Below are 22,047 nucleotides of genomic sequence, written 5' to 3' on the forward strand. Positions count from 1 at the left end.
GGGTAGGATGGGGGGACAGGGTCAGAGGTCAGGCTGCACAGAGGGTCAGAGCAAGTCGTGCACTGTCTAATGCTCCCTGGGGAGGATCCAGCACACGGTGAGGACAGCACTTCCTTGGTCCTCCTTCTAGAACATCCATGGCCCCAGGTCAAATGCTGATTGGTCAGGAGTCTGGGGTTTAATGTAGAGTTTTTGTTTTTTAAGGTTTTGTATAATCTTACTTTTTAAAAAATATATATTTTTATTGATTTCAGAGAGGAAGGGAGAGGGAGAGAGAGAGAGAAACATCAGTGATGAATCATTGATCGGCTGCCTCCTGCACACCCCCTTCTGGGGATCGAGCCCGCAACCCAGGCATGTGCCCTTGACCGAAATCGACCTTTCAGTCCTCAGGCCAACACTCTATCCACTGAACCAAACCAGCTAGCGCTGATCTTACTGTTTAATTGCAAATAAATATAGGCTCATTATAAAAGAATTCAAATGATACCCAAAAAGCAAAAGTCTCCCTATTCCCTGATCCCATTCTCAGAGGTAACTATTCTTTGACATAAATCATTTTAGACTTGTTATGCATATATAAACATGTAGTTGTTGCCTATATTAAAATGAGATCGTACCCTAGAGATGGTTCTGTACCATGTTTTCTTCATGTAATAATATGTCATGGGCAGATTTCCTTACTGGTACATACGCATTGCGCTAGTGCTTTTAACAGCCAACATATAAGTTCTCATCCTAGCAGCGGATGAATTCATAAGGTCCATGAACTCTGTGTGTGTGAGTGTGTGTGTGTGTGCGCGCTTGATGTATGGATGCACACGCATTTTTTATGGGAAAGGGTCTGTGTTATTTATCATATTTTATTTTTTTTAATATATTTTATTTTTTACATAGAGGAAGGGAGAGGGATAGAGTTAGAAACATCAATGAGAGAGAAACATCGACCAGCTGCCTCTTGCACCCCCCCCCCCCCACTAGGGATGTGCTCGCAACCAAGGTACATGCCCTTGACCGGAATCGAACCTGGGACCCTTCAGTCCGCAGGCCGATGCTCTATCCACTGAGCCAAACCGGTTAAGGCTGTTTATCAGATTTTCAAAGGAATCTGTGGCCCAAAGAGGGTTAGGAACCATTCATTTGAGGACATCTGGCTCAAGCATGGAGTTCTGGGAGCCTCCTTTGGACTCTGCCACTGATCTGGGATAGCGTGGCCTTGGCCAAGTAAAGCCAGCTGCTGCCAAGCACCTGCTCTGTGGAGATAATGAGAATATCAGCTCACAGGCTATTGTAAGATGTAAATAACCAGTGATTAGTGTAGAATAGACCTGGCATATGTTACGTGTGTATTAAATATTAGTTCTCATTAACATCCTTATCTAGCCCAGTCCCTCACTTTCTGGATGAGGACACTGAAGTCCAGAGCGGGGCGGGGGCCAGATGGGCAGCTGGCCTGGGCTGCAGCCTGTGTTCTCCCCACCTGGCTCCCTCGGGACTGCCTGCCAGCCTGCTCTCCTGAGCTGGCACAGATTTCTACACCGCCGTGTGTTCTGAAGCGTCTCCTTCGACCCCCTTTGGTTGTGGGGGTGGGAATGCTCTTACCATGGCCGGGCCACTCTAGAGGGAATTATGGATCTCTTCAAAGTTAAAGCAGAGGTCCCCAGACCTTCTTTCACAGCTCTTAATGTCTCAGTAATATTGTCACGGCACCCCAGGCCAAAACAAGTGCCTAACAGTTCCCTTTATGAAGGAATTAGGTCCAATAATGTCTTTATCCTAACAACTTAGTAGCCATTTGAAAAACAATACATAGAAATTGAAAGAAAATTTTTCTTCTGTTCTTAAACAACCGTAATTACTACTGGGATGCACTCATTGTTGGGCATTGCACAACTTCTCAAACTCTGAAATCAGATTGGACACCATCACCTTCGTTTCCTGCTCCACATGCTCCCCCTGAAGTACGGATCACAGCAACCTCCAAAATCCTGGTTTCATAAAGATCTATCATCAAAAGGAATACTTTGCAACCTAGTGTTGAAAGTGAACTATCTCAAGCCAACAGTTTACTCGGTGTCCCATAAACGTACATCGTGGCTTTTGCCCAAAAGTAAAATATTCTGGTGTGCCCTTCTAAGTTCTTGGTGATGCCCCAAGGTGCTTCGACTAGCAGTGTGGGAGCACTGAGTTTAGACATTTGCTAAAACAAGTCCCGTTGGTGAGTTAGTGCCATCAGGTTCAGAGCTGGAAACACTGACAGAGTCAAAGTTCATGCGAGTTCATTAACAAAACCAGAGATTCTGTATGTAACCAGAAGAGAGACATTTTCCACCGATAGGCAAGAGTCCAAAACCCCACATCGTCAGAGCTGTTTGCCAAGTCAGCACGTCTCCCTCCAAAGAAAACTGCCAGGTCCTGACCGATTTTTTCCAGGCCGGTTCTGCTACCCCCGGCGCCCCCTGGTGGTACCTCTCCAGGCGAACATGAGAACCCCCAGGAGCGGGAAGGAACGTCTCTATTCGGGAAGCCTAAGCATTTCCCAAGCTGCTCTCATCTGAGCTGGAGGAGGAGGTGGGGAGCGAGCATGTCCTGAGCACCACTGGTTGCCAGGCCAGTGCTGGCTATCATCCCTCCAAACCCTCACTCTCCCCAGGAGCAGAGGCACTGTCCCCACCTTTCACTTATGGAAACGGTTTGGGGGATTGATCTACCTTTCGAAGGGGTGGAACGAGGGTCTCTGCCCAGGGTGCTTGTATGAGGGCCTGTTTCTTCCTGCCGCCCCATGCTGGTCCCCGCAGAAAGGAGGGGGTGTTCTCAGGCCGGCCAGTCCCCAGCGGGAGGGTCCTTGGCCAAACCCCTCCCCAGAAGCCTTCTGTGCCCAGATGCAGGGAAACAGCTGCAAACAGCAAACAGCACTGCGCCGTCCACGTGGACGCTTTAGCCCTGGGAGGAAAAACACCAGCATGAGCGTGAGAAGCGTGCTGAGGATTCAGAGGCACTGACAGTCAGAGTCTTGATAAGATTCAGACCACAGCATCTGAAGAGTCGTCGTGGGTGTTGATAGAGGAGAGGTCCTGTGTCCTAGAAATTGCCCAGTCATTTGTGCTGAGGTTAAAAAAAACAACGTTCTGTGTTTGGCAGATTTGAGGATGGGCAGCCTGCCGGGAGCCTGGATAAGGATTGCAAGTTTTTGTGTGTTCACACACGTCAGCCCCTCAGAACTTTAATCAAGTCCTCGGAGTTGCCCTGACCCCAGGGGTACACAGTTTCGTTTCTGAAGGGCCCTGCCTGGCCTCAGAATCGTCACTGGGCACATCAGCAGGCTCTGTGCGGGGAGCTTCCGGGTCCTGACAGGGTGACAGGGAGCCCGCCCTGGCCCCTCACCCTGACTCACAGCCACCTCCGGGCCCTTTCAGGTGCGAGTGGATATGTTTCGGGCAGAGGAGCTGATGTCGTGTGCCGGGCTGACTTCGCCCAGAATCGTCCCTTTGTATGGAGCAGTGAAGGAAGGTCCTTGGGTCAACATCTTCATGGAACTGCTGGAAGGTAAGGAGCTAGGTCCCACCCCTTCTCCCTCAAAATTCAGAGCCGAGGGTTTTCCCGAGTCTTTCCCATGTTCACCTCGGTCCCCAGTCCATCCGTTTTTAACCTATTGACCCTGTGGCATTGGTGGGAAAGGCCTGCTTTTCCACCACCTGCCCTAGTCCTTGGCTTGGAGGCCTGGAAGAGCCGCATGTAAAGACTGGCCATTGGTCTCCTAGGTGGCTCCCTGGGCCAGCTCATCAAGCAGATGGGCTGTCTGCCCGAGGACCGAGCCCTTTACTACCTGGGCCAGGCCCTGGAAGGGCTGGAATACCTCCACACCCGCAGGATCCTACACGGCGATGTCAAAGGTGAGGCCCTGGTCCCAGCGGGCTTCCTCCTCTCCCGTCCTGCTGATTTCTTCCCCAGTCTGCTGGGCTCCCTGGTCACCTCCAGGGGCAGGGCCGGGGCCAGGCTGACAGGGCTGTGCGGTGGGAAGGGGAAGTGTTCTCTAAGCCCTCAGTGGGTGGTGCCCACAGAGAGCCTCAGATGGAGCTCCTACACACTGGTGACCACTGGGGGGAGGGAGGCCGCAGAGCTGAGTAAACTCTGCTCCTGTCCCCTCACTCTTGGAACGCCTGCCTGCTGCCTGCCTTGAGCCTGAACTGATACCCTCCTCCCTTCCTCCATGACGAATGAGCCTAATCAAAAGCAGCAGCTGCCATGGAGGGTCAGCCAGAAAATTGCCTCACGGGAGGTCCAGGGTGGGCCGGGCCCGACGTGACTCACCTGTTCCTCTTCTTCCCCGGGGCGGCCTGGCAGCTGACAACGTGCTCCTGTCCAAGGACGGGAGCCGGGCAGCCCTCTGTGACTTTGGCCATGCTGTGTGCCTGCGACCTGATGGCCTGGGGAATTCCTTGCTCACAGGTAAGCCCATACCCTCCCTCTCTACCCCCACCCGCCGCCCCTGCCTATCCCCATGATGATCATAGCCAGTAGCCTTAGTATTAGCCCTGTCCTCCTGTACCTTCCATAACGGAATCAGAGATGGGAGCGCTTATGTCCACCAACATGCCTCAGCCCCACAGCCACCCTAGAGAATTATAAGGCTTTTCTTGTCAGACGTAAATGCAATAACGCATGTCAGCTGCTCATTTCTGATTTCCCTTTACACAGAGGAGAATGGAAAGGCTGCGTGCCTGGCCCTAGGTCCCAGGTCTTCTCCCAGAAGCTTCCACGGCTCCATCCCTCTTGCCTGGCCTTTCTGGGGGAGCTGTGCTCCCAGCCTGTGACCTCAGCCTTCCCGCGCCTTTGAGAGCAGTTTCTGGGGGCACCAAGGCCTGAGCTGTGTAGCTGGAGAAATATCTGCTTTTAACTTATATTTTTCTGATTGTTCAAGTAATCTACACCCATTGTAAGATATTCTGCAACTACAAAGTTAAATGATATAGAAGGGGAGGAAAAAAGGAATTCTCACCATTTTTCTTTCTCAGGAAGATAATCATGAAATTTTAAATAATTCCTTCCAGGTATTTTTGGGTGTTTTGTTTTTTTTTCCTGTACATAGTTAAGGCCATTATAATCCAATTCTGTGCCCTGCTTTTTTTCATTTATAGCATTAAGCATAAAATGGTTTCATTTTGACCAAAGGAAAAACAACCTTTTGGGGAAAAGTGCTTACTTGTTGTTAAAGAATTGTGATTGTGATTCTGAAGATGTAAATTGAACATGGACACTTGCCCTCCACTTGAAAATAACTTGGGGTGTTTCTTATTACAAAAATAATTTCTCTTCTAATGTATTTGCAGGAACTAGAGCTAAGCAAAAATAAAAACTATAGGTCACCAGAACAAAAAACTGCTGTTTACATCTGGTATCAATCTTTCTAGCCTTTATGAACATAAGTTGGTGTGGTTTTTTTTCTTCACTTACTAAAATCTCAGGAATATGATACCATTCATTAGTCTTCCACAACCTAATTTTCAATGTCCAGGCCCCTCCCCGTTTTTAAAAAGCACTTTAAGGATTTGGTCCAAGGGGCAGCGTCCATATTTGGATGATGTATTCTTTGTACCAGGCCCAGCAGAACCCCTGACTTAGCTCATCCCCAGCAGATTTGATATGAAGGCTTCATCTCTATTTAAAGCACTTTAACAGAGACAAGTTCAAGGCATCTCAGGAATGGACTGGGGTGGTCATTGCCGAAGCTCTTGCCTATCAGAGGTCACAGGTGACTTCTGTCTCCCTCGCCTCCTCAGGGGACTACATCCCTGGCACAGAGACCCACATGGCTCCAGAGGTGGTGATGGGCAAGCCCTGTGATGCCAAGGTGGACGTGTGGAGCAGCTGTTGCATGATGCTGCATATGCTCAACGGCTGCCACCCTTGGACCCAGTACTTCCGAGGGCCGCTCTGCCTCAAGGTCAGTGACAGCACCTGAGACAGCCAGCAGGGCCACGGGGCTCTGGCTGCAGGCTGGAGGTGGCCTTGCATTTTAGCTGCTCTGCCGTGGCAGATGGGAGCAGGGAACAGGGAAGAGGCCTCATAAATGTGGGATCCTGACTAAAATACGTGTCCCCCAAATCTGAGGGCCCAAGGGGAGACGCTAGGTGAGGGGTCTCCTTGAGTTCCTCGCAGGTCAGAGCTCTCCTAGGTCCCCCTCTGCCTGCCTCCTGAGAGGCTGGGCCCGGAGGTCCTGGGCGTCTTGCTGCCTGGCTCTGACCTATTCTACTTACCCCTCATTTTTCCCTTTTCTTGGAAAAGTCTCAGCCCTCACTCTACCCCAGGCCACTCCAGTCCTTATGACCAACCCCCCAGCACAGCAGGGTGAGGAGAGTGTAGAGAAGCAAGAAGAGAAAGCTGGGTGCTGGGAAATGAGGGGGAGGCAGGCCTCACATGTTGCTTTTTTGTTTTATAAATACATTTTTGTTGATTTCAGAGAGAAAGGGAGAGTGAGAGAGAGATGGAAACATCAATGATGAGAGAGAATCATTGAGCAGCTGCCTCCTGCGCACCCCTCACTGGGGACTGAACCCGCAACCCGGGCATGTGCCCTGACTGGGAATTGAACCGTGACCTCCTGGTTCATAGGTCAGCGCTCACCCACGGAGCCATGCCAGCCGGGCCTCACATGTTGCTTTTTGACCCCCAGATTGCCAGCGAGCCTCCGCCTGTGAGGGAGATCCCGCCCTCCTGCACCCCTCTCACAGCCCAGGCCATCGAGGAGGGGCTGAGGAAAGAGCCTGTCCAGCGAGCATCTGCGCTAGAGCTGGGGGGGAAAGTCAACCTGGCGCTGCAGCAAGGTGAGAACCCTGTGCTGGCTGGAGGGCAAGAGAGGCTGCGGCTAGCGTCGTGGTCAGGAGCAAGGCACTCGGCCTGCCGGAGCCTTGGTTTCCCCAAGGAGAGCTTCAGGGTTGTTGGTAAGACTGAGGTGAGGTGAATAAAAGTGCGGAGTGCTGTGCAGAGGCAGTGCTCAAGAGCTGGGGGAGGGGGTGACAACATCTAAAGGGGGCCCAAACTCATCAGTCATCAGAGAATGTGCAACAAAGCCAGCTGTCACTCCCAGCCATTTGGGCGGGAGAGCCTGAAAGTTGGCAGCACCAAGTACTGGTGGGCATGTGGGACAGGAGGCCTCAGGCTCTGCTGAGGGCGCCTGCCAGCGCCTTGGTCAGCACTCAGGCAGACACCTGCAGACCTGTGAGCCACCCTCCACTCGGGGGCACGCTGCCAAAGGGATTCTCACCACATCCCTAAGGGCACACGCCGAGGACTGCGCTGCAGCATCGTTTGCGGGAGGGGGATTGGGTGCAGTGGAGTGTCCTTCCCTGGGAGAGCAGAGAGGCCAAGGGTGGGGGATGCCTCACAGAGCACCACACAGCAGTTAGAGCAGCTCCATGTTCACAGAGCAGCCGGGCTGCTTAAAACCATAGTGCTGGGTGGAAAGAGGACCAGCTGAGCGAGGCCTACAACCCAATGCCTTTTTTGTACATTAAAAAATCGATAAATAAAAACCACAAACACTTTGCAAGAATGAGATCAAACCCAAAATGGCACATTGAACATAATGGAATGGTACCTGGGAGGTGGGCAGGGGAAAGGCAGTGGTTATGGGGATGAAAAGGGAATAAATAAAACAGGAGAGGGGCCTTATGTAGCCCCCAACCCCAACACAGATGTTGTAAGGATGGCTCAGGGGCTGAACTGCCCCCCACTCCAGAGAAATGGTGCCCTGGGGAAGCCTGTGGGAAAGGGAGGAGTAAGAGAGAGGGGGTCAGGGAGGCCAGTTAGCTGGGAACTCCAAGTTGGTGTTACCCCAGAATGGTTTTTAAATCTTCTCTTGACTATTAATATTAACAAAGTCCTTGTCTGGAGCCAATTCTGTCCTTTTTCAACTTGCTGCTGTGACCTAGGGAGAAATTGAATAAAAATCAGAAATACTGTCCTCTTCCCGTTGTAGGCGGCCATCGATGGAAGAGGCCTCCGATGGAGCACACGCTGCCCTCCTGCAGTGTGTCCCTCGGTGAGGCCAGAGCCCTCCCCACGGCTCGGTGCCGGCCCGGGCCGCCTCACCACGTGTCTCTCTGTTTTGCAGTGGGCGGTCTGAAGAGCCCTTGGAGGGGAGAGTACAAAGAGCCAAGACATCTGCCGCCGGCACTCCAAGCCCACCCGCCACCACACCCAGCCCACTCTCACCCTCACCCGACCCTTCAAGCCCAGCCGGGGGAGCTCTCACCAGGGGCCCCGGGGCCCCAGCCAGCCGAGGACACCACAGGCGGGGCCCCCAAGCTCCAGCCTCCTCTACCTCCAGATCCCCCAGAGCGAAACAAGTGCCCAAGCCTGAACTGGGGCAAGGAGGAGTCTGGGATGTGGGAACCCTTGCCTCTGTCCTCCCTGGACCCAGCCCCCACCAAAAACCCCAGCTCCCCAGAGCGGAAGGCCACCTTCCCGGAGCAGGAACTGCAGCAGCTGGAAATAGGTACGGCCCCTGGGTCCCCAGGCTTCCTCCTTCCAGCCCCTTCCCCAGGGATCGGCCCCTGCAGTCTGTGCAGGAAGACCCCTGGCCGCACCGCCGGACCCCTCCCAGTCTTTCACAGCCTTCTTCTGCTTCGTTTCGCAGAATTATTTCTGAACAGCCTGTCCCAGCCATTTTCTCTGGAGGAACAGGAGCAAATTCTCTCGTGCCTCAGCGTCGACAGCCTCTCCCTGTCAGATGACAGCGAAAAGGTGAGTCGGCCGTGAGCCAGGCTCCAGGGCACAGTGCAGGTGGCTTCGTGTCCGGCTGGTGAATGGGCCGTGTGCAAGCGGTGGGTAAGGAAAGGGAGCGTGATGGGGTCACCCTTCCTGCTGGGAGGGGTCTTCACTGGAGCGGGGGCCTTGTTTTCTCAGTGAGACCATCCATCTCCAGCCTGCACCGCCGGACACTAGGGAATGGTTGGCCCCTGGGGATGGTGGGGAAGGAGGCTTGGGTCTGGTCCCCATAGAAAAGGTCCTCACCCTCTTCCAGCTAAGAGGCCCCTCGTGACCTCAGCCTCCTACTGAGCCCCAAAAGTGCCTGGTGGAGCCATACACCAACCTAGAACAAGAGCAGTTCCTCACTGCAGGGGCGGGCCCGGGTCCCCTTTGCCCCAAGCAGACCAAGGCCAGAGACCGTTCCCTGAGCCCAGAACCCTGAGTCTGTGCCCCCCCGCCTTGTTGTTTCAGAACCCATCCAAGGCCTCTCAGAGCTCGCGGGACACCCTGAGTTCCGGCGTGCACTCATGGGGCAGCCAGGCCGAGGCTCGCAGCTCCAGCTGGAACATGGTGCTGGCCCGGGGGCGGCCCACGGACACGCCAAGCTATTTCAATGGTACAACACCCACCTGCTCAGCAGCCCCCAGCACCTGGCCCACCGGGGACTAGGGAGCCTGAGAGCTTTGTCTCCCTTCCTCTGGCACATGGCGTAGGGAGGAAGGCTCCTGGCACCCGGAACTTGAAGTACTTGGCATTAAGTCCGTTTAGAGCAGTGGTCAGCAAACTCATTAGTCAACAGAGCCAAATATCAACAGTACAACGATTGAAATTTCTTTTGAGAGCCAAATTTTTTAAACTTTAACTTCTTCTAACGCCACTTCTTCAAAATAGACTCGCCCAGGCCGTGGTATTTTGTGGAAGAGCCACACTCAAGGGGCCAAAGAGCCGCATGTGGCTCGCGAGCCGCAGTTTGCCGACCACGGGTTTAGAGCAGAGGCCCTGCTCGCCCTTTCCTGCGGGGCAGAGGGACCGTGGCCCCTCGTGGGCTGTGGATAGAGTCTCAGAAGTCAAGAGTCAAGAGCCTTGGCCTGGAATCAAGAAACTGAGCGATGAATGTCTCTGTTCGAGGTTGCTGGGATCCTCCTCTGGGATCTGAAGTCAGAATTGCAGAGAGAAATTATAGAACTTAATTTTCGAGCTTGGTTGCGTAAATTGTGTTGTGATTTCAGTAGAACTAGGGTTTCATCAGCTCACAGTGCCTGGCCCTCGCCAGGGCCGGTGTGACTCATGGTTAGCAAGCCCGCACCGCCTGGCCAGAGGCCTCTCAGCCAGGGAACATCACAGTCTAAGTTGCCTGCAGTCTAACTCGGGAATCTTTGTTGCCAGTTCCTTTCTGCTTTGTGTGCGCGCTGGAGTACCACGTCCCCATGGGAGCCACCTTTAGCTCTTTGCTCTGTGCAGCGCCAATTCTGGTATTGACAGAAAATGGCCAGGAAGACCTGGCAAGGGTATAACCTGAGGGCCACTCCAGGCTAAATATCACCGATGCAGCTTCCTCATAGCCGGCCTGCTTCCCTCTACTTAGGGCCCCCTAGGGAGCCAGCAGTCGCTTTCCTGACAGTCACCTTGCTTGCATTCTAGGTGTGAAAGTCCAAATACAGTCTCTCAATGGTGAACACCTGCACATCCGGGAGTTCCACCGGGTCAAGGTGGGAGACATTGCAACTGGCATCAGCAGCCAGGTAAGGGGCAGGTCCACGCTCAGGGGCAGAGGACGGCTTCTGAATAAGTAGAAATGGCCTGTAGAGAGTAGTTGGCCTTGGATGTCCCCCAGGGTCTCCGGGCAAGGCCGGCAGTGGTGACTGAGGGGTTCTCAGGACCCACCCTTGGACAGGTGAAAGGCAGGTAGTGCCCTCAGCTGCACTGCTTGGCTGGAGGGAGGTAGCTCCCGGGGCTGGGGGGGAGGAGACCAGCGGCTTTATACGTCCAGGCAGCTTCTGCGGCCTGGGCCGCTGTCTCAGGCCCACTGCTTCGCTCTGCCCAGATCCCAGCCTCAGCCTTCAGCTTGGTGACCAAGGACGGGCAGCCTGTGCGCTACGACATGGAGGTGCCAGACTCGGGCATCGACCTGCAGTGTACCCTGGCCCCAGACGGCAGCTTCGCCTGGAGCTGGAGGGTCAAGCATGGCCAGCTGGAGAACAGGCCCTAGCCCAGCCGCCGCCACCGGCTCCACTCAGCCAGAGCAGCCTTCCTTCTCGGTGCTCGATGCTGCCGCTGAGCCAGCTCAGGCTGCTCCCAGGGATCTCAGCAGTGGGACCAGGCAAAGGGGGCGCCAGCAAAATGCCTCCTAGGGTCTCCCACTTGCGTCCTGCCTGACCCACCAAGAGAACACCCGTGCCCACGTGAGGAGGAGGAGGAGGAGGAGGAAGTCAAGAGGCCTCTTCCCAGAGGGAACAGAGAGGGTCTTCTCTGCCCTGGTTCAAATGAGCTGGCCTGGCCCTTTGGGTCAGTGACCCCTTGTCGGGGGAGAGCAGTTTGGGGCCCAGTCGGGGACCGACCGGTGGGTGAGCCCCTCAGCCTCTACGCAGGAAGGAGGGTGTCAAGTGCCTAAAGACCCATACCCAGGGCCAGGTGGCAGGTGTGCCCAGCCTTGGGTAAACGGGACCTTCTGACCCCCTGGCCTGGCCTGGCCTGGCCTGGCCACTCTTCAGACAGAGAGGGAGGGAGGAAGGCCTGGCTGGGAAATCTCCCTGGGAGAATGCACCACGTTCTTCAGGGTATTGCAACGCGGGTCCTGTGCCAAACTCCGCTTCAGCCAAGGACCAAAGAAGGTGTTTCAGTGACGTGGTTCTCAGTCCGCACATACGTGCCCCTTGGCTGCTGGCCACGTCTTCCCCAGGGCAGCAGGCGCTGGGCCCCGACCGCAGGCCCAGCACTGCTCTGGCTAGCTGGCACTCAGTCCCTCATCTGTAAAGGTGAAGGGTGACGGGCATGAGACCTCCCTGACAGGAAATGCCTGGGAATACGGCATGATAGACGGGAAAGAAAGCAGCAGATGTAGGCGCTACAGTTACCCGAGCCACGGCTTTCAACATCTTGCACACCAGCTTCCCAAGACACAGCTCAGGCATCATGCCCACACTGCCCCTGCCCTGCCCCAGGCTACGGGGGCACTGCCAGCTGCACTTTGCACTCTGATGACCTCAAAGCACTTTCACGGCTGCCCTCCAAGAGGGCAGGTCACTAGCACAAGCAGACTAGGAGATGGGGTGAAGGGACTCAAGTCTTGACCTGTCTCCACACATGTGATGCCTTCAAACCTCCAGATTTAAGATGAGCCTCCCCCCCCCCCCCCCCCCCCAATTCCTCTTCATTGCCCCAGTCCAGCGTCTTCAGGGGGGAAGCTGATCAGGACTCATGTAGCATTAATCAACTGTGAATCATTGGGAATTGGGGGGCCTGCTAGTCTCAGCCCCTGGGGATGAGGGGGTATCAATCCCCTGAGATTCCTCCTTCAGGAATCTTGTCCCCAAGTCTTGCCAAGGTGCCCTCTGTCCAGGTATCTACAAGGAGCCATCCTGCTCCCCAGGGAGAGACCCCGGCCCCCAGTACATGAAGAACTGCAGAGTTCGAGTTGTAGGGTACTCTGTGAGCAATAAAGTTTGGAGTGATGACACGTATTCAGACCATGGCTCTCTCCACTCGTCGCCGGCTTGCAAAGACTCGGATCCTAACAGCTGCTTCCCTTTGCCTTCATGGTGGGATCTTGTCAAGTCTGCCCTATGTTTGGGGCAAGGACGGTTTTCAACCTTGGAGTGGGGCTGCTTTTCCCACCACTCCCAGTAGGTGCTTCCAGTCCCCCCTCTGAGCTATCCATCAGACCAGTTTGGCAAGATGCCCCACCCGTGGCAGCAGGGAAGTCCCTGCCAATCACTGCCAGGCCAAAGGGAGGACAACGAAGAAGAAAAGGCCTGGGCACTGACCAGGCATGGATAGTAGGGCATACCGCATGCCCACCTACTGCTCCTGTCCCTGAGGCCAGGCTCCTGGGAACTGGGGGGGGGGGGGGGGGCGGGGGCGGGGCTGGACTCCCAGTCCTTCCAGCCACCTCCTGAGGCCTGCCTGTGATCAGAGGTGACTTCTCAGAGTGGGGACCCAGATGGTAGGAGCCTGCCTGAGGGTGGATGCCACCAGCATATCCACGCCCCCTGGAGCTGTGCACAAGTGAGTGAGAGAGAGAGAGAGAGAGAGAGAGAGTGTGTGTGTGTGTACATGTGCACAGGGGCATACCCGCCCACCTTGAGAGAGAGAGAGAGTGTGTGTGTGTGTACATGTGCACAGGGGCATACCCGCCCACCTTGGGGTAAAGGTCGGAGGTTCCGTGAGTTCTTGGAGGGGTCCTGGGTACACAGGGCAGCGACCTTGTGCCGGAGCAGGTGCAAAGGCCAGTCCGGGAGCCCCAGGCTTACCCAGGCCCAGCCCTCCTCTCTGCCCTGGGCCTGCTGCGAGGAGCAGAGCTGCCTGATCTCCGGGCTGGGGCTCCGGGCGGAACGAGGGGGTGGGGCCTCCTCGGAGCCCGCCCCTTAAAGGCCGCGCCCACCCACGCGCCGGAAATCCTGGGCGCGGTTCCCTGCCCACGGGACTCGCCGGACGTCACAGAGGCAGCGACATCACAGGCACCGGCGCCCACAGCGTCTCCACCGCCCCCCCAGCCAAAGAGCACAGTGGAGGCGGAGGGGCAGCAGCCACCATCCCTCCCCGCCTCCCCGCCAGAGCCTCCTGGTCGCCTACTCGGTCTGCATGGGGATGACAGGTGGGCGCGGGCGGGCGCCGCGCGGCGGGCGGGGTGCGAAGGGATGCTCGGCGTGGAGTGGGCGGGAAAAGTGAAAGGGAGGGGCAGGGCGCGGAGGGGCAGGGTCCTGGGCCCGCGCTCCTGCCCCTGCTCCTCAAGGCGGGGAAGGGGGTGGGGGTGTGCACCGGAGGAAGGGCGACTCCCGCCAAAGCCCTGGCCATCCTCGCGGCGGGGGCACAGCCCCAACCCCAACTCCCAAGGCCTGGGCCCTGTGCGGTGCAGCGGCCTGCGTGTGCACGGGCAGGCTTGTACACCTTGGGGTGAAGGCCGCAGACTCGGAGGGTTCTTGCCCAGAGGTTCTAAGAACAGCCTTGTGCCCAGAAAAGGACTCCTGAATTATCCTAACTGCAGACAGCCGCTCAAATCACGGTTCGCTGTCCCTGACTGAGGCTTGGAACGTTTGCAGGAAGCGAAAAGCAATCCGCTTTAACAACTGTTTCATGAGCTCCTTTGTGCTTTGCACTCTTCACTGTGCAAAAGGGGCAACGATGTTTGCCCTCAGGGCCCTGGGTCTCCCCAGTTTCTGATAATGGGGGCTCAGACCCCCACTGGAATGAGGGCTTTTCTCTCAGGACCTTCTCTCCCTGGAAAACATACATGGGCCAGCATTTTAAAATGCGCCAAAAGCCAATACATACAAAAAAGAATAAACTGCCCAAAACCAACAACCAGAGAGCAACTTATCCCCTTCCCCAAATTTGTGGGCTAACAAATTTATGCAGACATTTTAAGTCACTCCTGCAACATTTATTACACCCCCTTCAGGGGTTATGCTTATGCGAAGTAGGCCTGCGTCTGATGAGTTAACTAAACGTAAAATGTAGGTCAGCAACAGCCCCCCGCTGGGCACACCTCCAGCTCTGGGTCTGAGGAGAGCCATGGACCGGCTACAGCGCCTTCTCATCTGCGGCACCTGACCCTTCCCAGTACCCATGATGCCAAGGCCGCTGCGAAGGGCAAGGGAGAGTCCAGGGCTGAACCCCAACCGAGCTGAGGGCTCATTCACGCTCTTCAGACTCCTGGCCCGCCCCCCCCCCCTGAAGAAACGAGAGGTGGACTGGCCCCAAGTAAAAGCACAGTGTATGTATCCAACTTGCCGTTTCCCTGACCAACAATGACACACCGGATATTTTCCAAGTACGGCCAAAATTGTAAAGGTCACTGTAATGAAAGTTAAAGACACCAGGAAGAGTAAAGGCATTGCATTTATTTTATTTTTTGATAAAGACTCTGTACAAAACTGTACCAGGGCAATGAACAACAAAGTTATTTGGTAGTGATAAAAGCAAGCATTGCTATTGATAATGGAAGAGCAGCTGAGTTTGTCCAAAAACAAAACTATTTGATAGTGAATCTAAGTGTTATGAATGTGGGTGAAGAAGTAGAAGAAAGTGGAGATGAAGGGAAAATCCTGCTCTTGACAACCTCAATAATTCTATCAAACATAAAGAAGAAATAATACCAATTTTACACAAACTCAGAAAATTGAAGAGGGAATACTTCTCAACTCATTATCTGAGGCCAGTATTACTCTAATATCAAAACCTGACAAAGACATTACAAAAAAAGAAAATTACACACTAGTATACCTCATGAACATATATGTGAAAATTCTAATAAAGAAAAATACCAAGTCAGATTCAACAATGTATAAAAATATAATACATCATGACGAAATGAGGTTTATTCCAGGAATGCAAGATTAATTTTTAAAATTTGTTAATCAGTGTATTTCACCATAAAATGAATTATTAACAGAAAATATATAACAGTATTCATTTTAACATGTAACATGCTATATATATAACAATATGTTAACTGAATATAAAAGAAAAACTATATAATCATCTCAATAATTTAAAAAAAGCATCAGACAAAATCCAACATCCCTTCCTAACTAAACACTAAGTAAACCAGGAATAGAAGGGAACGTTGTCAACCCAATAAAAGGCATCTATAAGAAAAACAGCCAGCCCGGCCAGCATGGCTCAGTGGATAGAGCGTCGGCCTGCGGACTGAAGGGTCCCAGGTTTGATTCCAGTCAAGGGCACATGCCTGGGTTGCAGGCTCAATCCCCAAGGTGGGGCGTGCAGAAAGCAGCTAATCAATGATTCTCCCTCATCATTGATGTTTCTATCTCTCCCTTCCCCTTCCTCTCTAAAATCAATAAAAATATTTTTTATAAAAAAGAAAAACTACAGCCAACATCATACTTAGCGGTGATCTGCTGAATGCTTTCTCCCTAAGCTCAGGAACAAAGCAAGGATGTCCACTCTCCACTTCATTCAGCATTGTATTGGAGATTGTTCTCAGTGCAATAAGGCAGGAAAAGGAAATAAAGAGACACCTAGATTGGAAAGGAAGAAGTAAGACTGTCTTGAGTCACACACATTATTATTTATGTAGAAAACCTATGAATCTATTAAAAAATAAAACTAGAACTTGTAGGATTTTAGGACAGTTGCAAGATCAATACATTTCTATTTACTAGCAATCGGCAATTAGAAATTGAAATTATTTCACATACTACAGAACGTCACAGAAGTCCCGAGTTGAGTCAAACTCCGACTTTTGTTTCCAACCCCCAGTGCTGCTATGAGGTCCACACTATAATCATTTTTCCTCCCATCCGCATCCAGTTGCTATTCATGGAAGGATTAAGGCTACAGGATGTTGATTCAATAGATAGGGAAACTTGGTAAACAAGCAAGGAAGGCTGTGAGGTCAGAGGCCTGGGAGGAGCAGCACTTGGGCAGGTGAAGCTGAAGATGATGAGAGAGGTGGGGAGGAAGCCAAGGGGGTGTGATGGTCCAGGAGGTGAAGGGTTCTGAAGAGAACTGTCCATGGTGGTGCAGACTTCTAGCCCATTTCATCCAGGATCCCATGGCCCTGGCTGGACACCGAAGTGCCCAAATCCCAGTCCCAGGACCAGCCAGGCAAGGACCCTCCTCAGCCTCTACATCTCTGGGAAGAGGCCACAGCACATCCTGATCCTTCTGATATAATCCTGGGAGCAGTTCTCAACCAGAGCCAGGGTTGTCACTTCCTGCCACGCTCCAGGCTCATGGGAACCCAGCTTGCCCATTGCCATGATGACTTCACCATTAACCCCTACCCACTACCCTGGGGGTCAAGGAGTGGGACAGCCTGCTGCCTCCCACCCCCAGAGACTGAAGAAGAAAAAAAGCTTTTGCAGTAAAAGACATAAATCTCCAGGGAGGGATCGAATGTGCCAAAAACCTGCGTGGGAAGACCTCCCCCAAGGAGTCTCTGTGGAGGGTTATCAGAGCTCCTAAATAATCGGATCCGTGTCAGCATCACCTGGGTTGAGAACCTGGGCCCAGAGTTGGGGATGGATGACCCCAGGATGTGATGGGGTGAGAAGCCAGGGGAAGAGAGGATGGACTTGGGGATAGGAGGGACAGGGGTAGGTTGAGTGGCAGATCTGAAGCCTGGCTGGAAGAGAGTGGAGAAAGGGACAGAGGGACAGGAATGGAGGGAGATGAGGAAGGCTCATGTGGACGTGACGGGGAACCCCACACAGTTCCAGGCTCCTGGGTAGGACAGCATGCAGGACAGGGCACTTGAGTTTCCTGAGTCCAATCTGCATTCACGTGCTGACTTCCTGAATGATCAGCGGAAGGACCTTGGGCAAATGAACCTCTTTTCTGTTGAATCAACGAGATAAAGCACAGAAAGTGCTCAACATAATGCCTGGGTTAGGAGTTCTCAGTAAGTGGACCTGAGTACTGCTAGCATTCACCCTTACGGAGGGCCAGCATGACAAGTGGAGGGGAGCGGACATGAGGATAGGTCTTCATGGCTGCTGACACTGTCTAGGAAGAGGGAGGAAATGAGGGTTAAGATGGGAGAGGGAACGGCAAATGGGTCAAGGTGAGGAACGGAGAGAGATGGAGAGGATGGCTGAAGCATCGCCAACACCCATGTTCCAGAACCCCTCCCCACCTTCTTTCTGCCAGGTGCCGATGGATTTCCCTGCTGTAGCAAGGATTCGGTGGACATAGTGGAAACACAGTGAGAACCAGTCCCCCATCATTGGAGGACCTCTCCTCCACCTTCCAAGACCGCCAACCCTTATCCCCACTTGCCACCACTGCCAAGTTTTCGTGTATCCTCCCAACCCAGCATCTCCCTCCATATATTTTCAAAATCTCCCCAAGCATAGTATCCAGGCCAAAAGGCCATGGAGGGGGGCAGGGGGCGGGGACTGTGGGTAGCACCCCCTCCTGCTTCTGTCTCTGATCTTGGAGGAGGACTAAGGGGTAGTGGGGGCATACCCAGGGACGTGGATGGGACCTGACCCCTTAGATCCACCTTGCTCTAAGGACAGAGCTGTCCGAGTTGGGGTTGGGCAGGTGCCTAAGGAAGGAGAGGGGGTCACATGGCTGAGCACTGAAGGCAAGGGGCCAAGATGGCAGCACATGGCCGACAAGACTGAGGGAACCCTATGCGCGCGCGTGCGCACGCGCGCACACACACACACACACACACACACACACACACCTCTGCTCTTCACATCTGCCGAGCTGGGACTGAGCAGGTTGGGGAAAGGCAGTGCTCTGGGCTTTTCCTTCTATGAGGAGCCACTTCCTGGGCACGGGTCCTCCAAGTGAGCCGCATCATCTGACTGAGATGCTTGATTAAAATGCAGATTCCTGGGCCTCGCCTCCAACCAGTTGGGTCCCTCCTTGTGGGGGGGGGGGCAGGGAGACGACTTGGCAAGCTCTCCGGACACTTTCTAAACTCACTAAAGTTTGAGACGACAACTCCAGAATTCTCAGTGGGAGTGAGGACAGCCAGGGGAGTAGATAAGCTGGGGCATCTTGCCAGCCCCTGTAGAAGGCTCCCCCTCCCCCCTAAAGCCATCCCACCAACCCCGTGGAGCCCTGTCACCCAATCTGTCTCCTTCTGTCTTAGGATTGACTTAAGCCAGCACCAGCTCCAGCCTTCACAGGAGGATCTCCAGCCTGAACAAGAGGAACTCGAGCCTGAACAAGAGGAACTCCAGCCTGTACAAGAGGAAATCCAGCCTGAACAAGATGAAATCCAGCCTGAACAAGATGAAATCCAGCCTGAACAAGAGGAGCTCCAGCCTGAACAAGATGAAATCCAGCCTGAACAAGATGAAATCCAGCCTGCACAAGAAGAGCTCCAGCCTGCACAAGAGGAAGATGGGAAAGAGGTAACCGTGGGCCGGGTCACCTCTTATGGAGAGGTGGTAGACAAGGCCCATCTTCCCTAAATTCTAACCAGCCCCTAGCCTTGACAATTCTGGGACCCTAGTACCAAACCGATATTGACCTGCTCACACCACCTCCCTTCCCCAGGAGGTCTCTGCAAAGAGGCAAGTTTGGGGAGGAAGTAAACAGTGTGTGTGTGTGTGTGTGTGTGTGTGCGTGTGTGTGTGCGCGCGCGTGCGCGCCCCTGCGTGCGAGGGTTGGGGTCAGGGGAGCAGGGCAGGGAATTGGTGCGAGGGAGGACCCTAGGAGCAGGGGCCTCCTCAGCTTTCAGTTGAAACTTTTCAGAAGGAAGATGAATTGCCAGACTTGAATCTCCCACCTAACGAGGACCTGGAACAAGACACAAAACTGAAGCAGGAGGACGAGGCTATGCCGCCATTGGAGTGTGGCCCGCCGTTGGACATTTGCCCCATGCTTAAGCCTGAGGCCAAGCTGGACTCCAGCTTGAAGGTCTGCAGTGAAGACCTGGGGGAACAGAGGTCCAGGGAAGAATCCCTCCGGCCCCTCAAGAGGCCGTCAACACAGCAGAACATCCAACCGTGGAATGTGAGGTCGAGCTCCATCACATACCCGAGTATCACGGACGAGGAACAAGTGGACAGCTCCCATCGCTCCATCTTTGTGCAGACTTCCAAGCACCTCTTCTGGGCAGACAAAGATACCCAGGCCTCAGAATACAACCTGCAAATGGAGACCGGCATGCAGCGTGGCGAGAGCATAGATAAGACCGCCTGCCACCTGAGCCAGAAGTCAGTCCCCAAGCCGGTCCCCACAAAGCAGTTCCAGGACGCAAGCACCCAGCCAGAGCTTTCAGAACCAGGCACCCAGCAGCCGTCAAGCACTCACTTGCCCTCCCCCATTCTCACACCAGCTATCAACTTACAAGATGTGGTCAACTTCGCATCTTCCCTGGCCATAGCCTCCTCCAGCAACAGGGACTTGCCCTGTTTGGAGCACATGATGAAACCTCCCCCCCAGAAGGCCGTGGAGCCTCCTGCGGTGCCCATGGTAGAGAGTACCACCCTGCTTGCCCAGGAGGAGCCAGAGCAGGAAAAGCTCTCTGACTTGCAAGAGAGGCCACCCGAGAAGTCTCTGGAAGCCGGAGAGCCACAGGAATCTTCCAAGCAGGAAGACAAGACCCTTCGCCCTTACTTTGACTTTAGCAAGCCGGAGCCCCAAAGGACCGCCTTTAAAGGGAAAGTCAAGTTTATCCGGGCCCCGGCCAGGTCCTCGTCACTGAATGGAGACAGGAAAGCGTAAGTGAGGCTGGCACAGAGGAGGCTGTGCGGATGTGTGGGCGGGCCCGCTCCTCACAGTTTCACGAGGACAGGGAACAGTGGGATGAGGGGCTGGGTGGAGGAAGGAGTGGGCTGGAGGAGGCCTGGGGACCTTGGAGAGGGAGCACTCCAGGGCTCGCCAGGGACCTGGGTTCAACATGGGAAGGGCCATTCTAGCATTAGGAAGCTTCTCACCCAGCGGGCAGATGACCTGTCCCTCATCAGAAATGCTCAGGCTAATGTCTTCCATGCCAAGCACCTGATGGCTTCAGCCCTGGGCCCAGGACACTTCCATCGAGTGGCCAGTGAGGGAAAGGGGTTCTCCAGCACCCCTTGCTCTCTAGTGGTGCATGGACACGGCAGTGTCAGCTGCCCATCAGTGTGCGGCAGGAATAGGTCCTCCTGCCCCAGCGCCCTCCCCAGAGCGGCCTCTGGGCTCACCCCTCTCCCTTGCCCCTCTCACGGGAGCCCAAGTGACACCCTCTCTCTTGCATTGCAGCTCCGTGCCGGGAACCAAGAAAGAGCATCCATTGATGCTGAAAATCCATTTTAAGCTGTTGCCCACTTCTTCCCCCAGAGAGATGACTAAACAGAACCAATAAAGCCTCCAGTGCTGCCCCGGCTCGGACTTTCTCTGCAGAAGCTCCTGAACCAGTGAACTCGCCTGGCTGCGAAGTCCTTGTCTCGATTTTTTAGGGATGCCACCCCCGTTTTTTAACTACCCCAGGTCCCCCTGCCCCCTGAGGGCTCCACCAGCCCCATTTGTCCCTGCTCGCTCCCCAGGGGTAGTTCCACTTTACCTGCACCCCCCTAGCCTCCATATCACCAACAGAGACGCATGACTAGTCTTGGGGAGGCCTCAGTGCCCGCTCTGAGGCTCAGGTCCTTAGAGCATAAAATGGGGCTTCCCCGTGGCCTGAAGCCAGGGACACATCGGGGACATCTAAGGAGAGAGTCTCGGGGGAAGGGGTGCGGGCTGAGCAGGCAAGAAGGTGACTGTGAAGGGAGTTCTTTCTCCCTGCTTCTCTCCGTGAGGAAGGATGGTGTCCTGGGGCTGGAAGGAGGGAAATAATGAAGCTGGAGGAGTGGCCCTCCAGGAGCCCACAGCCTTGAGTTAGAGATCCCCCAAAATGTAGAGGGGAGCCATGTGTAATAGTGCATGCAACCCAGACACACGCACACGCACACGCACACTGTCAGCTGACCAGCACATCATACAGACAGGCACTCACATAACACACCCACACAAAGACAGAGGAAGCACGCTCCACATATGCCATGCACACAAGCGCATTAGCACATACATGTACTAGATATATACACAGATGCGCAAGCCTCCCCACATTAGGGGGAGGTGGGCAATGTGGGGAAGGTTCTGGAAGAGGAGAGAAATGGCAGCAAATGAGGGAACGGAATTCTGAGTGTGGGGATGGCCATGGGTGTGAAGAGGGAAGTCGGGGAGAGAGAGGAGGGGAGGCCGTGCCATGGACCAAGCCCCACTCTGGACCAAGGCTCCCTTCAAGTGAAAGCCCAGCCTTGCAGATGCTCAGGGGCCTGGCCACCGTGAGAGGAGGCCGGGAAGGGAGGCACCCAAGGTCTGGGAGAACGGGATTAGGGAGGGGCCAGCAGTTAAGGATGGGCTGGGGGTCAGCGGAGAGGGGGGCAGGAGATGGGGAGGAGGGATGAGGAAAGGATGGGGAGGTGTCTGGGAAGGGCTGGCCAGGGGTGTCATTCAGCTGCTGGGACCAACCTTCCTGGAATATTTTTTTCCCCGCGTGGTTTGTGGATTTGCATTGTTTGGAGAAGGGGATGCTTCTCTCCAAGGGAAGCTGGGATAAGACAGGCCACAGCCCCACCTTGGCCTGGACCCCACCCACCCCACGCCCTGACTTCAGGGCTCTGGGCC

At 54.4% G+C, this 22,047-nt stretch overlaps 2 protein-coding genes across 2 annotated transcripts in view; both read left to right on the forward strand.

The window, feature by feature from the left end:
• MAP3K14 (mitogen-activated protein kinase kinase kinase 14) overlaps window positions 1-12,761 on the forward strand; it is a 43,254-nt gene extending 30,493 nt beyond the window's left edge. The window contains exons 7-16 of the mRNA XM_079799199.1: window positions 3,417-3,546; window positions 3,762-3,893; window positions 4,345-4,449; window positions 5,781-5,944; window positions 6,674-6,824; window positions 8,114-8,497; window positions 8,639-8,745; window positions 9,223-9,367; window positions 10,393-10,493; window positions 10,796-12,761. Coding sequence (XP_079655325.1) covers window positions 3,417-3,546; window positions 3,762-3,893; window positions 4,345-4,449; window positions 5,781-5,944; window positions 6,674-6,824; window positions 8,114-8,497; window positions 8,639-8,745; window positions 9,223-9,367; window positions 10,393-10,493; window positions 10,796-10,960 — 1,584 coding nt within the window. The 3' untranslated portion in view covers window positions 10,961-12,761. The remainder of the gene's footprint in view (window positions 1-3,416; window positions 3,547-3,761; window positions 3,894-4,344; window positions 4,450-5,780; window positions 5,945-6,673; window positions 6,825-8,113; window positions 8,498-8,638; window positions 8,746-9,222; window positions 9,368-10,392; window positions 10,494-10,795) is intronic.
• A 475-nt stretch (window positions 12,762-13,236) lies between these two features.
• On the forward strand, window positions 13,237-21,647 carry SPATA32 (spermatogenesis associated 32). The gene is made up of 5 exons (XM_079797173.1): window positions 13,237-13,564; window positions 17,584-17,638; window positions 18,542-18,806; window positions 19,150-20,120; window positions 20,641-21,647. The coding sequence occupies exons 1-5, from the start codon at window positions 13,552-13,554 to the stop codon at window positions 20,741-20,743; spliced, it is 1,407 nt and encodes a 468-aa protein (XP_079653299.1). The 5' UTR covers window positions 13,237-13,551; the 3' UTR covers window positions 20,744-21,647.
• Window positions 21,648-22,047: the final 400 nt, after the last annotated feature.

This window comes from Cnephaeus nilssonii (assembly GCF_951640355.1).
Source record: "Cnephaeus nilssonii genome assembly, chromosome: 19".
In the NCBI taxonomy this organism is placed as follows: Eukaryota; Metazoa; Chordata; class Mammalia; order Chiroptera; family Vespertilionidae; genus Cnephaeus; species Cnephaeus nilssonii.